This window comes from Bufo gargarizans, chromosome 5, assembly GCF_014858855.1.
Source record: "Bufo gargarizans isolate SCDJY-AF-19 chromosome 5, ASM1485885v1, whole genome shotgun sequence".
NCBI classification, from domain to species: domain Eukaryota; kingdom Metazoa; phylum Chordata; class Amphibia; order Anura; family Bufonidae; genus Bufo; species Bufo gargarizans.
The window spans coordinates 234324564-234340322 of record NC_058084.1 but is presented as its reverse complement, the minus strand read 5'-3'; the positions used below and the strand labels follow the sequence as shown (position 1 = coordinate 234340322).

General features: G+C 42.5%; 1 protein-coding gene across 1 annotated transcript in view; it reads left to right on the top strand.

The window, feature by feature from the left end:
• The window catches only part of CTNND2 (catenin delta 2), a 1220390-nt gene that overhangs the window by 1041715 nt on the left and 162916 nt on the right, over positions 1–15759 (top strand). The window contains exon 19 of the mRNA XM_044295464.1: positions 8184–8307. Within this exon, the coding sequence (XP_044151399.1) occupies positions 8184–8307 (124 nt within the window). The remainder of the gene's footprint in view (positions 1–8183; positions 8308–15759) is intronic.

Sequence of the window (15759 nt, the reverse complement as noted above, 5' to 3'; positions counted from 1 at the left end):
TTTTTTGCGTTCTGTATACGGTCCGTATACGGAACCTTTCATTTCAATGGTTCTGCAAAAAAAACGGAATGTACTCCGTATGCATTCCATTTCCGTATTTCCTTTTTTCTGTTCCTTTGAAAGATAGAACATGTCCTATTATTGCCCGCAAATCACATTCCCTGGCTCCATTCAAGTCAATGGGTCCGCAAAAAAAACTGAACACATACAGAAATGCATCCGTATGTCTTCCGTATCCATTCAGTTTTTGGGGAACCATCTATTGAAAATGTTATGCCCAGCCCAATTTTTTCTATGTAATTACTGTATATTGTATATTCCATACGGAAAAACGGAATGGAAACGGAAACACAATGGAAACAAAAAAACTGAACAACGGATCCGTGCAAAATGGACCACAAAACACTGAAATATCCATACGGTAGTGTGAAAGAGGCCTTAATAGTAATAAAAATTGATAGAAATTAAAATCTTTCATATGTATATGTACACATGGCCGAATGCAAAAAAAAAAGTTATGGCTTGGGCATGAATGTGAGAATGGCTGGGGGTCTCACTTGTTCTATCTTTTTACAGAACGGATGGATTGTGGACCCCATTGACTTGTGAATGGGTCCACAGTCTGCATGCGGCTGCCCCGCAGTCAGTGCCCGTGCATTGCGGGCTGCCATTTGCGGTCTTCAGCACAGGCCCTGCAAGCACACGGCCGTGTGAAAAAGGCCTAAGCCTGACAATTTTTAGACTGACACTCACATCATCACCCATCTTGATAACTTTGTTTGGAAACAAAAACATGAGTGGCCTTCCTTTTCTGGGGGTTCTATCTATTCCCTGACCTGTTGCTCCCTTCTCTACCCTTACCCTACTGCTTGCCTATTGAGCTGCATACTCTTTTCACAAGTGCATATTGCTTTAAAAGTTGCCTTTTACTCCTCCAGATCTCTAATGCACATTTCTAGGTAGGCAGTCTGCTAACATCTTCAACAGAAATATTCACTCTACTGCTTCCCCATTCATGCACACTTATGTCATGCTGTGCACTGAAGCACACCTAAAATGTTGCTATTATCCTAGTTATTATACCACTTTGTATTTTTATATGATGTGGCAGCATGGAGTCTCAGTCATTTTTCTTACTGTGTCTGTGTGGGTTTCCTCCCACACTCCAAAGACATACAGTACTTATAGAGAACCCCATTGAGACAGAAAGCAATAATAATGTCTGTGAAGTGCTGCGGTATATGTCAGCACCAGCGGAGGACACAGACAGAAGAGGACCCCTGTGCAAAGAATGTGCCCCCCCTTTCCTCAGTGCTTTGGGGCAGGGGTGCACCTAGCCCTTCTGCTGCCAGAGGCAAAAATGGTGCCTTCCCCATACCAAATGCTCAACCTAACCCCTTGCCTCCAGCGGTACTGTTAAAGATTTGGAAACCATTACATACAATGCAAACATACCTCATACATCTAGTGATGTCTCCTCTAATGTAGACATTCTCTTTCCTCATCTTCTCCATTCAGACCAAACTTCCATGATGACTTCTTCCAGCCATCACTTGTCTCTGCAGAATTTAACAAAAAGACAATAAATAAAATAACAGTAACAAACTAACAAAATAAAAATAACTGCGCCCGGGAAATAGTATTTCTGACACTAGTGTATCCATAATGTCCCCCAAAAATAAATGCAATCACTCAGTGTTAACAGTGCTCTCAATAGTGATAAAGTCTCTATTGGGCACCAAAAGTAATAATGCCCCCATAATGCCCATACTAGTAATCATGTTCCCCGTAGTCCCCCAGTAGTACTTATTCTCCTTACAATGTGTGCAAATAGAACAATTCCCCCTTATAATGTGCACCAGTACAAAAATACCCCCTAATAATGTGTGACAATACAAAATATCTATATGAATCCACGGCACTCTCAAATTAGTAGATTTGAAAAATTAATATTTTATTATTGTGTCCAACACCATCACGGTTATTTGTATAACAGAAGCAAGGCCAACGTTTCGGTCCTAACCGGACCTTGATCACGGCCTGTGCGATATGGAGACGAGGTGTAACCGTGGGTGGCATCAACGACCCCTCTCTAGTAGCTATAGCCTGTAATATTATTACGCTCCAGAAATACATCCAGGCCCCTCCTGAATTCCTTTATTGTACTCACCATCACCACCTCCTCAGACAGAGAGTTCCATAGTCTCACTGCTCTTACTGTAAAGAATTATCCTCTATGTTTGTATACAAACCTTCTTTCCGCCAGATGCAGAGGATTTCCGCTCATCACAGTAACAGTCCTGGGGATAAATCGATGATGGGAGAGATCTCTGTACTGACCCCTGATATATTTATACATAGTTATTAGATCTCCCCTCAGTCGTCTTTTTTCTAAATTGAATAACCCTAATTTTGATAATCTTTCAGGGAACGGTAGTCCACCCATTCCAATTATTACTTTAGTTGCCCTCCTCTGAACCTTCTTTAGCTCTGCTATGTCTGCCTTGTTCATAGGAGCCCAGAACTGTACACAGTACTCGATTTGTGGTCTGACTAGTGATTTGTAAAGTGGTAGGACTATGTTCTCATCACGGGCATCTATGCCCCTTTTGATGCAACCCATTATCTTATTGGCCTTGGCAGCAGCTGCCTGACACTGGTTTCTACAGCTTAGTTTGCTGTTCACTAAAATTCCAAGGTCCTTTTACATGTTAGTGTTACCCAGTGTTTTACCATTTAGTATGTACAGGTGACTTGCATTTTCCTTCCCATGTGCATAATCTTACATTTGTCAGTGTTAAACCTCATCTGCCACTTCTCTGCCCAAGCCACCAATCTATCCAGACCCCTCTGTAGCAGTATACTGTCCTCTTCAGTGTTAATTACTTTACACAGTTTAGTGTCATCTGCAAAAATTGATATTTTACTGTGCAAGCCTTCTACAAGATCATTAATATTATATTGAAGAGAACAGGGCCCACTAGTGACAGTGACCCAATCTGAGTGTGTACCATTAATAACTACCTCCTTCACCCTGCGCAGAACTCTCATTTTACTTTGTGCAAGGTCAGGTCATAGTGTGCGCTGTACATCCTGACGCTGTGTGTAGTGCAGCCTGAAGGAGACCAAGTAGGAGGGGTGAGTACAGCGCCCACACTACATCACTCCTGCTCCTCCTTCAGACTAGTGAGCTCTTCTATAATAGAAGCACTCATTAGTATTCACTTTATAAGACACACTGCGTCTTATAAATTAAAATATACATATTTAGCAGTGCACTACTCGCAAGAAGGATGGTGTCGATCCCCATGGCTTAAGAGTCAGTCGCAACAGTGACTGCAGCGACCCCCTATAGCTATGCCACTGGATTGTGGCAGCAGCCACATAAGTTTATCTATGTAGTTCATGTTTTAGAATGGGGCCCCTCCCATGCTGGTCCACTGTGCTGCTGAAGTGGCTGCAGAGACGGTATGTCGGCCCCTGGTTAGTGCTTTATCAGTGAGTAAAATAAGTAAATCGATTACAATTACTTTTGATCCAGTATATTGTATTCTTGGGGATTTCAGTAGGTATTTTTGATTTAAGCCCAATTTGCATGTGTGCTTAAACAGCTTTTTCTCACATGTAGGGTTATTTCTAAAGAATGGCTTTCTTCTGTCCCCTTAACTAGTCAAGTCTGCAAAAAAATGTGGATTACACGGTGATGGAATATAGATGTTTTTGCTCTGAAAAAGACAGTTTACAAGTGGTTTGAAATCTGGTACTCCTGGCTTAATTGGTTAGACCTGATGGTAGGAATAAACATAGTTGTCGGGGTTTAAGACTTGTCTAATTATATATTTTTTTTTTATTTTTTGCTTTCCTGCTTCCTAGGTGGTGGTGGTGAAGAAGGGGGGTATTGGGTGGTGTGTTCATTTTGGGAAATTGTATATTACTACTATTTTAGATTTTGATGAAAATTAAATAAAAATTATCCAAGTTAAAAAGAATAATATATATTTAGTTCCTCTCAGGTTCTCTATACATTTAATGTTAAAGTTAACAAAGATTTAAGAAGGCATTTTTGTGTATATGTTAATTTTATTTTACTGCAATTTATTCTGATACATGCATCGTTAATTATATTTTAAATGTAGATTATGTGTTCTCACCTCATGTGATATGAAGTAATATTACGTGTGAAACATTCAATTTTCTGTATGTTATATTGAAATTTCTTTGAAAATTCTAATAAAAATTATTTTGTTCCAAATGCACACTCCACAGAGCATGTAAATACAATTGGCTATTCCAATTATGTTTGACAACAGCTTATCTTCAGTAAGAATAAAGAATTGGGCATGTTGAAATTCAGTGTTCACAATGCTTATTTCCATCATCATCAGGGGTAAGCTGGGACACCTTTATGCACATTAGATGGTTGACTGGTCCCACCAAAATTGGCCAACATGAATCTATTGTGTATGGCCACATTTTACTGCTGTTTTCAACTTTTTGTTTCTCAGTCTATTCACAATCCACTTGGTTCGGCAAGCCCAGTGACAGGAAGCTCAGTATGCTTCATTTAGTTGGTAAGGCTGATTAGTCAGCCTGCATTTGTGGGAGGGACGGAGGCTCTTCATATACGAGCCACACCCTCACTCACAGGCGTGTGTTCTCAGGTGCACAGGCTGCATGTTACCTTGTCCGTCCAGGTTCAGCCACGTCTGATACTATATGTTTTTGTCTTGTTACCTGGATCGCTCAGGCTGAGTTAAATATTGTATGTCACCTGGATCGCCCAGGTTCAGCCACTGCAGATACCGGCTATGTCATTTTGTCTTGTTACCTGGATCACCCAGGCTGAGTTACATGTTATGTGTTACCTGGATCGTCCAGGCCGCGTTAAATGTTGTATGTCACCTGGATCGTCCAGGCCGCATTAAATGTTGTAGGTCACCTGGATCATCCAGGCCATGTTAAATGTTGTATGTCACCTGGATCCCCCAGGTTCAGCTACTGCAGATACCATGCTATGTCATTTGTCTTGTTACCTGGATCGCCCAGGACAAGCTAAATGTTGGGTGACAATTGGACCGTTAGGTTCAGCCGCTGCTGACACTACGCTATGTCATGTTTTGTTGTTAAAATAAGTCTCTGCCATACCCCACTCTATCGGTATATCAGGTTTACTCTACTCGCACCCAGAGCTGCGTTCACACGTCCTATACTACTACAGGTTCTTTCCAGGCCCATTTCAAGAACTGCATTCATGTCGCTGTTACATCTATGTTATGCTCCGTTCACAACCAGAGCTGCTGTTATACCACATTTCATGCTCTGCTTATACCCAGAGTTGTGTTCACACTTCTACTGCTACACCACATCGTATACCCCACTCACCAAAGCCGCTTTCCATGTCTGCTGTCACATCAAGTTAATATTCCGTTCACATCCAAAGCTGCGTCCGCATGTCTGCTTTTACATCTTGTCCTATACTCCACTCACTACTAGAGCTGCGTTCACGTGTCTGCTTTTGCATCACATCAATACTCTGCTCACTTTCAAATTGCATTCACACGTCTGCATAAACCATGCTTTTCATGTGCTACCCATACTCGGAGCTGCGCCCATTCCATGTTTTTTAGGTACCATTGCTACGTCATGGTTTTACTCAATAGTCTCACCGGGGCAGTCTGCTCCCACCGCTCTGGTTCTTTATTCCTGGTTCATATTCACTCAGACTGGTCTCCTGTTACTTCTGGTTTGTATTCACTCAGATTGGTCTCCTGCCCCAGTTCACCAAACAGCTCCTCAGCGGAGGTCAGTCGGCCAATAGGAGTAAGTCTCCTGCTATGTTTTCACAAGCTGTTCATTTGTTTGTCACGATAAGAGACTTCTCTTAGCGCACTTGCAATGCCTCAGGCTCTTGTTTTTCTTCCATCTGTTTCAATTTCATGTTTACGTTTTATGGTTTGCGGTGGTTAGTGTTTTATGTATGCACGTGCTTGGGATTTCTAATGTCTATATTTTCAGCGCCTGTTGGCAGTTATGTTCCTTAGGCCACCTTCTAGTCAATCCAATCATTCAAGCCACTGCATATCCTATCAGGTCCGGCTTACGTTTTAATTACTTATCGTCACCGCAACGTCATCCTCTGTGTTCGGGGGCCCTATGATTGATCCGGCCTTATGGCTCCGGGGGCCCCTTGACTGTTTTTCATGTTTTGTTTGTTAGGGGTACGACATGGTTGTAGGCTGGTTAGTGTCCCAGGTTTGCTGTTGGAGGGGGTCATGGTTATGCGAGTCCCCAAGGCATTCTGGTGTGTGTGAGTGTTTAAAAAAAAAAAACCATAAGAGGCTCGCCCGAGTGGCTGTTTCACAATTGGCACCGACACTTTTAGTTCGCACAGCCACCTGATACTTTTTTCTGCCATATGAGTATCACATGCATGGCTTCTGCCATATGGGACTCGCACGCATGGCTCCCGCCATAAGGGACTCGCACGCATGGCTCCCGCCATAAGGGACTCGCACGCATGGCTCCCGCCATAAGGGACTCGCACGCATGGCTCCCGCCATAAGGGACTCGCACGCATGGCTCCCGCCATAAGGGACTCGCACGCATGGCTCCCGCCATAAGGGACTCGCACGCATGGCACCCGCCATAAGGGACTCGCACGCATGGCACCCGCCATAAGGGACTCGCACGCATGGCACCCGCCATAAGGGACTCGCACGCATGGCTCCCGCCATAAGGGACTCGCACGCATGGCTCCCGCCATAAGGGACTCGCACGCATGGCTCCCGCCATAAGGGACTCGCACGCATGGCTCCCGCCATAAGAGGCTCGCTGGAGTGGCTCTTGGCTTAGAGGATTTCACAATTGTCATCGACATTGGTAGGTCATACGGCCATCTGATACTATTTTCCATGGCACACCTTTCAGAAGTTTTCTTTTGTTCATTTATATTTTACAGATTAGTACTTCCGGTTCATTTCAGCCTCATTTCATTAAGAAGCTTTACCCCATGTCATTGTCTTTCTAGGTTATCGAGTCCCGGTTGATTACTAAACCCGTTGGGTTAAGCCCCAATCTTCTCCCCAGCCGTCCTCAATTCTAAGGATCACACCCCGGCGGCTGCCCGGCCCCACTGGCCCCTGGTGGTTGCTTCGGCCCCATGGCTTCAGGGGTCCGACCAATGGTTGTCTGTGCCCTTTTACCACGACCAGGAATTCATTTTTGCCGGTGGCTTCATTGCAATTGCATTCCCTCACTCATGGGAGGGCATAGACAGAATCTTGTATATTATGGCCTCATAGCTTTTTGTCGCACTAACCTCCCTTTTGACTCCCTACAACCACGTTAAATCGGGTCTTGGACAAGGTTCAGCATTTCCTCACGGTAGAAGATTCGGATAGTAGGTCAGTCTTCACGTCTCAAGCGTTAAGACAATTCTCAGGGGCACACAGTAGAACAACACGCGGACCACGGCTAGCAGATAGCTGTTGTCTGGGGAACTATTCAAGGATTCTCTACCTATCTACATAGTTCTTTTGGCCCTCATCCCTGCATAGTCTAGGCAGTTAGGTTTCGGTCCCAAGATCTCCTGAGGCTGGGGCATTGTCAGTACTCGCACTAGAACCAAAACTTTACAAGGTTAAGTTGTTTTTCATGATCCATTTCACAATGTATTCCCGGTCCTCCATTCCACTTTGGGGCAGTATCCGCAATATTGAGCATCATGTCTCTGGCCTTGTCATCCACAAGATGGGTTGTAGGTCTCCTTCTGGCCTTGGCTCATACACCCCGAATTTTTCGCTCTAGATCCCTGACACCTTGCAGTTGGCTTGGGGATTAGTTTGCACATGCCATTAGAGTTCCTTTTCTACCCTACTTGGCTTGGTTTTTGCCCACTTACAGGCCTACCCACGATCATGGCTTAGGGCACACAACAAGCCATTTAGTCAGGTCAGCTAAGACACGCCTAGCTGGGTTAGGTTGTTCCCGTTGTTTCTCTCCTTAGGGTTCTTCGGATATCTCTTGGCCGTAGCCATGACCACAATTATAATAAGCTGAAAAATAACCTGAATAATAATGTACTATTTTTGAAACTCTTTGTATTACTGTAGGTCGTTTTTATTACAACTGACATCATTTTACAAAGACTGAAGTGATTTTTTTTTTCTTGCTGTTGCCGATAGGATGGTTGGTCTCAGTACCACTTCGTAGCATCTTCATCAACAATTGAAAGAGACAGACAGCGACCTTATTCTTCATCAAGAACTCCCTCCATATCTCCAGTTCGCATGTCTCCTAACAGATCAGGTATGTCTTTTAATTTAAGGATAGCTGCAGGATTTATTAAATGTGAATTTCACTTTTAATGTCAAGCATTTAATATTAGATGTTGTTATTCTTAGGTTTATTTAGTTAGCTTCTCAAGCATCCATTCTTGAACCCCCAACTACTGTATTTTACGCCCTCTAAGACACACTCCCCCCCCCCCCCCCCCCCACAAAAGTTGGAGGAAAATGGCAGTGCGTCTTAATGGGCGAAGGCTGCCATTTTTACACTGATACACGACCGCAAGCTGCACAGCGTGGCCAGCGTGTGTATCAGCGAGGAGGGAGGAGGGGCTGGGGGCCGGCCTTTAGTTTTATAATGGCAGCGGGTCCCGGTGCAGTCACTGTATTCCATTGCACTGGGCCCCGCTCACTGTACTAATCGTATCTGTAACTGCAGGCAAGCAATGGTTAACTATACATATGTTCGATCCAGCATTAAGCAGCCTGTACTTACGATCATAGCAGGCTAAATGCTGGAGGCAGGAGGCTGGGCATGCGTGCGGGCACTGGCAGCATAACTTCCTATGTCACGTGCCTGCTCCGTACACTTTATAAATGAAGCAGGCAGCGCAGGCACGTGACATAGGAAGTTACGCTGCCAGTGCTGGCCCGCCCAGCCTCCTGCCTCCAGCATCCAGCCTGCTATGATCGTAAGCGGGGCCATTTGCAATGGAATACAATGATTGCACTGGGCCCCCGTTGCCATTTAACCCCTTAGAGACTTAGGACGTACCGGTACGCCACGTTTGCCGAGTCCTTAGGGACGTCCTAAGTTTAAAAGTCGATTGCGGCGGGGGTTAATTGTGACAGGATGCCCGCTGAAATCATGTCACAATGCTGGACCCCCCCGTCAATTCAGACCTGAGTTTTGCGGCTTTTACCTGGTGCGGCAGCGGTGGTCGGCAGTGCCATCGGGTCCCCATGCGGCTGTGGGCGGGACCCGATGGCATGGAAGGCAGCGCGATGTCGAAGGAAGGCATTGCGCTGCCTTCCGGTGACGAGACTGAGATCCAGCCCCCTGGATCTCACAGGCCGGAAGCTGTATGAGTATTACACAAAGTATTACTCATACAGCCAATGCATAAGTATTGCAATGCATTGTAAAGGATTAGACCCTCAAAAGTTTCAAGTAAAATAAACAAAAACTTCATTCTCCACAAATAAAGTTAAAGAGGACCTTTCACTAGTTTAAAAACTAACTGCAGACACCGGAGCCTATACGGGACGAACGGAGTGGCGCCCAGACATACTAGTAAGTGCAGGGGGACCCCTGAGCGCAACTCTGCCCACTGATATAGTTAGTTTTTAGTTTTTAAACTAGTAAAAGGTCCTCTTTAAAAAAAAAAAAAAAAACGGAAAAATATTGAGGAAAAAAAGTATACATATTAGGTATTGCCGCGTCCGTATCGACCGGCTCTATAAACATATCACATGACCTAACCCCTCAGATGAACACCGTAAAAAATAAAAATTTAAAACTGTGCTAAATAAACCATTTTTTTTGTTCACCTTACATCACAAAAAGAAAGCAAGCGATCAAAAAGGCGTTTAACCACCAAAACAGTACCAATCTAACAGTCACCTCATCCCGCAAAAAATTAGCCCCAACCTGAGGCAATCGCCCAAAAAATAAGAAAACTATGGCTCAGAATATGGAGACACTAAAATATCATTTTTTGGGGTTTTAAAAAATCTTATTGTGGAAAAATTACATAAATAAAAAAAGTATACATATTTGGTATCGCCGTGTTCGTATTGACTGGCTCTATAAAAATATCACATGACCTAACCCCTCAGATGAACACCGTAAAAAAAAAAAAAAAACTGTGCTAAATAAACAATTTTTGTCACCTTACATCACAAAACGTATAATAGCAAGCGATCATGAAGTCATATGCACCCCAAAATATTGCCAATCAAACCGTCATCTCATCCCGCAAAAAATGAGCCCCTACCTAAGATAATCGCCCAAAAACTGAAAAAACTAAGGCTCTCAGAATATGGAAACACTAAAACATTATATATTTTTTTTGTTTCAAAAATGATATTATTGTGTAAAACTTACATAAAGAAATAAAAAGTATACATATTGGGTATTGCCGCGTTCATATCGACCGGCTCTATAAAAATATCACATGACCTAATACCTCAGATGAACACCGTAAAAAATTTAAAAATAAAAACTGTGCTAAATAAACCATTTTTTGTCACCTTACATCGTAAAAAGTGTAATAGCAAGCGATTAAAAAGTCACACACCCCAAAATAGTGCCGATAAAACCGTCATCTCATCCCACAAAAATCATACCCTACCCAAGGTAATTGCCCAAAAACGGAAAAAATGGAAACACTAAAAAATATTATTTTTTTTGGCTTCAAAAATGAAATCATTGTGTAAAACTTACATAAATAAAAAAAGTATACATATTAGGTATCACCGCATCCGTAACAACCTGATCTATAAAAAATATCACATGATCTAACCTGTCAGATAAATGTTGTAAATAACAAAAAATAAAAACTATGCCAAAACAGCTATTTCTTGTTATCTTGCCTCACAAAAAGTGTAATATAGAGCAATCAAAAATCATATGTACCCTAAACTAGTACCAACAATACTGCCACCCTATCCTGTAGTTTCTAAAATGGGGCTACTTTTTGGGAGTTTCTACTCTAGGGGTGCATCAGGGGGGCTACAAATGGGACATGGTGTCAAAAAAAACAGTCCAGCAAAATATGCCTTCCAAAAACCGTATGGCATTCCTTTCCTTCTGCGCCCTGCCGTGTGCCCGTACAGCTGTTTACGACCACATATGGGGCGTTTCTGTAAACTACAGAATCGGGGCCATAAATATAGAGTTTGGTTTGGCTGTTAACCCTTGCTTTGTAACTGTAAAAAAATTATTAAAATGGAAAATCTGCCAAAAAAGTGAAATTGTGAAACTGTATCTCTATTTTCTATTAATTCTTGTGGAACACCTAAAGGGTTAACAAAGTTTGTAAAATCAGTTTTGATTACCTTGAGGGGGGTAATCACAGTTTTGGGTGGTTTCTATTATGTAACTTCGCAACGTGACTTCAGACCTGAACTGGTCCCTAAAAATTGGGTTTTTGAAAGTTTCTGAAAAATTTCAAGATTTGCTTCTAAATTTCTAAGCCTTGTAACATCCCCCCCCCAAAAAAAAATTATCATTCCCAAAATGATTCAAACACAAAGTAGACATATGGGGAATGTAAAGTAATAACTATTTTTGGAGGTATTACTATGTATTATAGAATAAGAGAAATAGAAAATTGGAAATTTGCAATTTTTTTTACAAATTTTGGGTAAATTTGGCATTTTTTTATAAATAAAAATTATTATTTTTTTTACTTCATTTTACCAGTGTCATGAAATGCAATATGTGATGAAAAAAACGAAAAATGACGGAATGAATAACGGAATGCCTCTAAAAGCATTCTGTTATCCATTCCATGATAGAATTTAATTATGGTCCGTGGTAACGGAATCCATAATGCAATTCTGCTTTTACCACCAAACGAAGCATGAATGAATTTCAACATATGAAATTCCCTCATCTATACTGATCATCATGCATTTCATATTTGGTGTCATTATGCTTTTATTTATTTATTTTGCTTTTGCACTCAGTTTTGTGGTAGCTTTCTCACAATAAACTTCTTAAAGGGGTTATCCGAGACTAAAAAATGCTCCCCATATGCCCGGGCCCCTCACACTGCATTTACTTATCTGGCTCGCCGCTCCTGGTCCCTGCACTGCCGCAGTTGATTCTCCCCATGCGCGGATGAAAACACCCGGTGCCAATGGAAGGCTGTAACTGGGACAAGACTCTCTAGCATCACCAAGAACCTGTTTTTAGTTTCTCACCTGAGATCTACAGGTTTTAGTTTCCCAGTCAAGTTAAAGTATGATTTGCCGCCTCATCTATTTCCCTTAGTAGTAGATTTTCTGTGGACTCTGGTATATTAGGTGGCTTATAACAAACCCTATCAGTGTTTTATTATTCTTTTTGCCTCTATGTATTTCTATCAGAGACCTCGTGCACTCCCGCCCCTGTTCCCTCCTTCTCCCTGCCCCCCAGAATCCAGGCAAAGCACGCCCAAACAGATAAATAAAATTAAACAACACACACACCCACAATGTACATATAGACCTTTATTGTCCTAATGAAGGGGGCTGTTCGCCCCCGGAAACGCGTAGACTAAACTAGAAATAAAGATTCACTTTTATTTATCAACCGAGTCCTGACTTTCTCTGCAGCAGCGCCGTTTCCAAAAAGGTCAATTTCTTCAATTCATCCACTATCCCCTATATCCCTAAAACCGTATCCCACGGCAACAGGTAAGGACCTTGGCAGCAGCAGCAGACACCCCCGTAAGCTGGACGGGCTTATACCAGCAAAAGCGATTTACAGGGGTTGTGACTCATCACAACTCAAAACTGTAAGCACAATCAGTGTATTTTTGTTTTTAACCTGTTAAACGGTTCTACACACGAGGTGCTGCCTCCTGTCTCTCTTATCTATGTATTTCTACCCACAGTGACTCCACATGTTCATTTCCCTCACGTATATCTTCACGGAGTGTGGGCTTTAGACAGGACTTTACATGAAGGCCAACCCCTCCCCCCTCTTTATATTTTATGATCGCTTCTAAACAGACTGTAATCCTGTACATTAACTGCATAACCATAGCCATTATCCAGCGATGTCTCAGTTATTACCACTATATCATAGTCCTCCTCACACATTGCTACTTACAGTTCACCAGTTTTATTACCAGGCACCTGACATTAGAATACATATGTACAATTCAGAGGTTTTTGTATATTTATTGTCCTACATCTTTCCTTATGAGCTGTTCTAGTCCCTCCGTCTAATCCACTCCCAGTCCCATTACCTAGCCCCAAGTCACTATCTGCACTATTTTACCATCCTATAATGTAATTATCCCCCCCCCCCGCCCCTATTTTAAACACTCCAGCAAACTTCTAGCCATATTCTCCCCAACACAGCTGCAAATAGAGCGTATAGCCGACAGAGTTTTCCATGAACGCAAATCCCTCCTTCCTACAACAATTTTTAAGCCACTTGTTAACCTCTCTAATCTTCCGCTGCTTTTCTGGTGTGGGCCATGGTAGTGGCAGTATTTCAGAAAATACCAACTTTGAGCTCCTTGCTTTTGATCTAAGTCCATGAAATCATTTATAAGGATGCTCCACCTACCTCTAACTTTGCCATTGGTGCCAATGTGGGCCATGAACGCTGGGTCTTTGCCAGCCCATTCCAGTAATCTACCAACACAGATTTTGATGATCCCAATCTTTGTGACCGATTGCCCTATTTGTTTCCCTAATAATCGAGTCTCTCGTCAATATTGAATTCAGCTTCACTTTTTACAATGGGAAAGGGTTCATGTGATTCATCAGTCTCGGCTAGAATTTACCCAGAAACAAGCTGGAAGCGTCAGTGTTGACCTAGCTTTACCTGTTTAGGAGTTAAAGGGGTTGTCCGGGTTCAGAGCTGAACCCGGACATACCCTTATTTTCACCCCGGCAGCCCCCCTGAGCCTAGCATCGGAGCATCTCATGCTCCGATGCGCTCCAGTGCCCTGCGCTAGATCGCGCAGGGCACGGGCTCTTTTGTTTTCAATAACACACTGCCGGGCGGTAACTTCCGCCCAGCAGTGTGTTCGGTGACGTCACCGGCTCTGAGGGGCGGGCTTTAGCTCTGACCTAGCCGTTTTACTGGCTAGGGCAGAGCCAAATCCCGCCCATCAGTGCCGGTGACGTCACCGGGGTTCCTGTGAGCCCCATGGAGAGCCTGGTACGTCACCGGAACTCTGAAAAATGCCTTTGCCCTGCGCGATTTAGTGCAGGGCAAAGGAGAGCATCGGAGCATGAACTGCTCCGATGCTCATGTCAGGGGGGCTGCCGGGGTGAAAATGGAGGGCTGTCCAGGTTCAGCTCTGAACCTGGACAACCCCTTTAAGCAAGGACAGAAGTTCCTAAAATGCTTTACATGACGTGTTCTGTGTGTCCACCATTTAGCCAGATGTACATGGTTAAACGTGTAATCCAGTCTTTGTAAGCATGCTGAAGAACCACAGGTGATACTTCTTTACATCAATGTAGGATTTGCCATTTAACCCCTTAAGGACTTGGCCATTTTTTGCAAATGTGACCAGTGTCACTTTAAGTGCTGATAACTATAAAATGCTTTGACTTATCCAAGCCATTCTGAGAGTTTTTTTTCATCACATATTGTACTTCATGACACTGGTAAAATGAAGTAAAAAAATCCTTTTTATTTATAAAAAAAATACCAAATTTACCAAAAAGTTCGAAAAAATTTCAAATTTCCAAGTTTCAATTTCTCTATTTCTATAATACATAGTAATAACTCCAAAAATAGTTATTACTTTACATTCCCCATATGTCTACTTCATGTATGGATCATTTTGGGAATTATATTTTATTTTTTGGGGATGTTGCAAGGCTTAGAAGTTTAGAAGCAAATCTTGAAATTTTTCAATAATTTGCAAAAACCCAATTTTTAGGGACCAGTTCAGGTATGAAGTCACGTTGCGAGGCTTACATAATAGAAACCACCCAAAAATGACCCCATTCTATGAACTACACCCCTTAAGGTATTTAAAACTGATTTTACAAACTTTGTTAACCCTTTAGGTGTTCCACAAGAATTAATGGAAAATAGATACAATTTCACTTTTTTGGCAGATTTTCAATTTTAATAATTTTTTTCCAGTTACAAAGCAAGGGTTAACAGCCAAACAACTCAATATTTACACCCCATATGTGGTCGTAAACTACTGTATGGGCACACGGCAGGGCGCAGAAAGAAAGGAATGCCATACAGTTTTTGGAAGGCAGATTTTGCTGGACTGTTTTTTTTGACACCATGTTCCATTTGAAGCCCCCTGATGCAACCCTAGAGTAGAAACTCCATAAAAGTGACCCCATCTAAGAAACTACACCCTCAAGGTATTAAGAACTGATTTTACAAACGTTGTTAACCCTTTAGGTGTTCCACAACAATTATTGGCAAATGGAGATGAGATTTCAGAATTTACATTTTTGGGCAAATTTTCAATTTTTATCCATTTTTCCCAGTAACAAAGTATTTTACAGAAACACCCCATATGTGGTCAGAAACAGCTGTACGGGCACACGGCAGGGCACAGAAGGAAAGGAATGCCATATGGTTTTTGGAAGGCAGATTTAGCTGGACTGTTTATTTTATTTTTTTTTATTTTTTTTTTACACCATGTCCCATTTGAAGCCCCCCTGATGCACCCCTAGAGTAGAAACTCCAAAAAAGTGGCCCTATTTTAGAAACTACGGGATAGGGTGGCAGTATTGTTGGTACTAGTTTAGGGTAGATATGATTTTT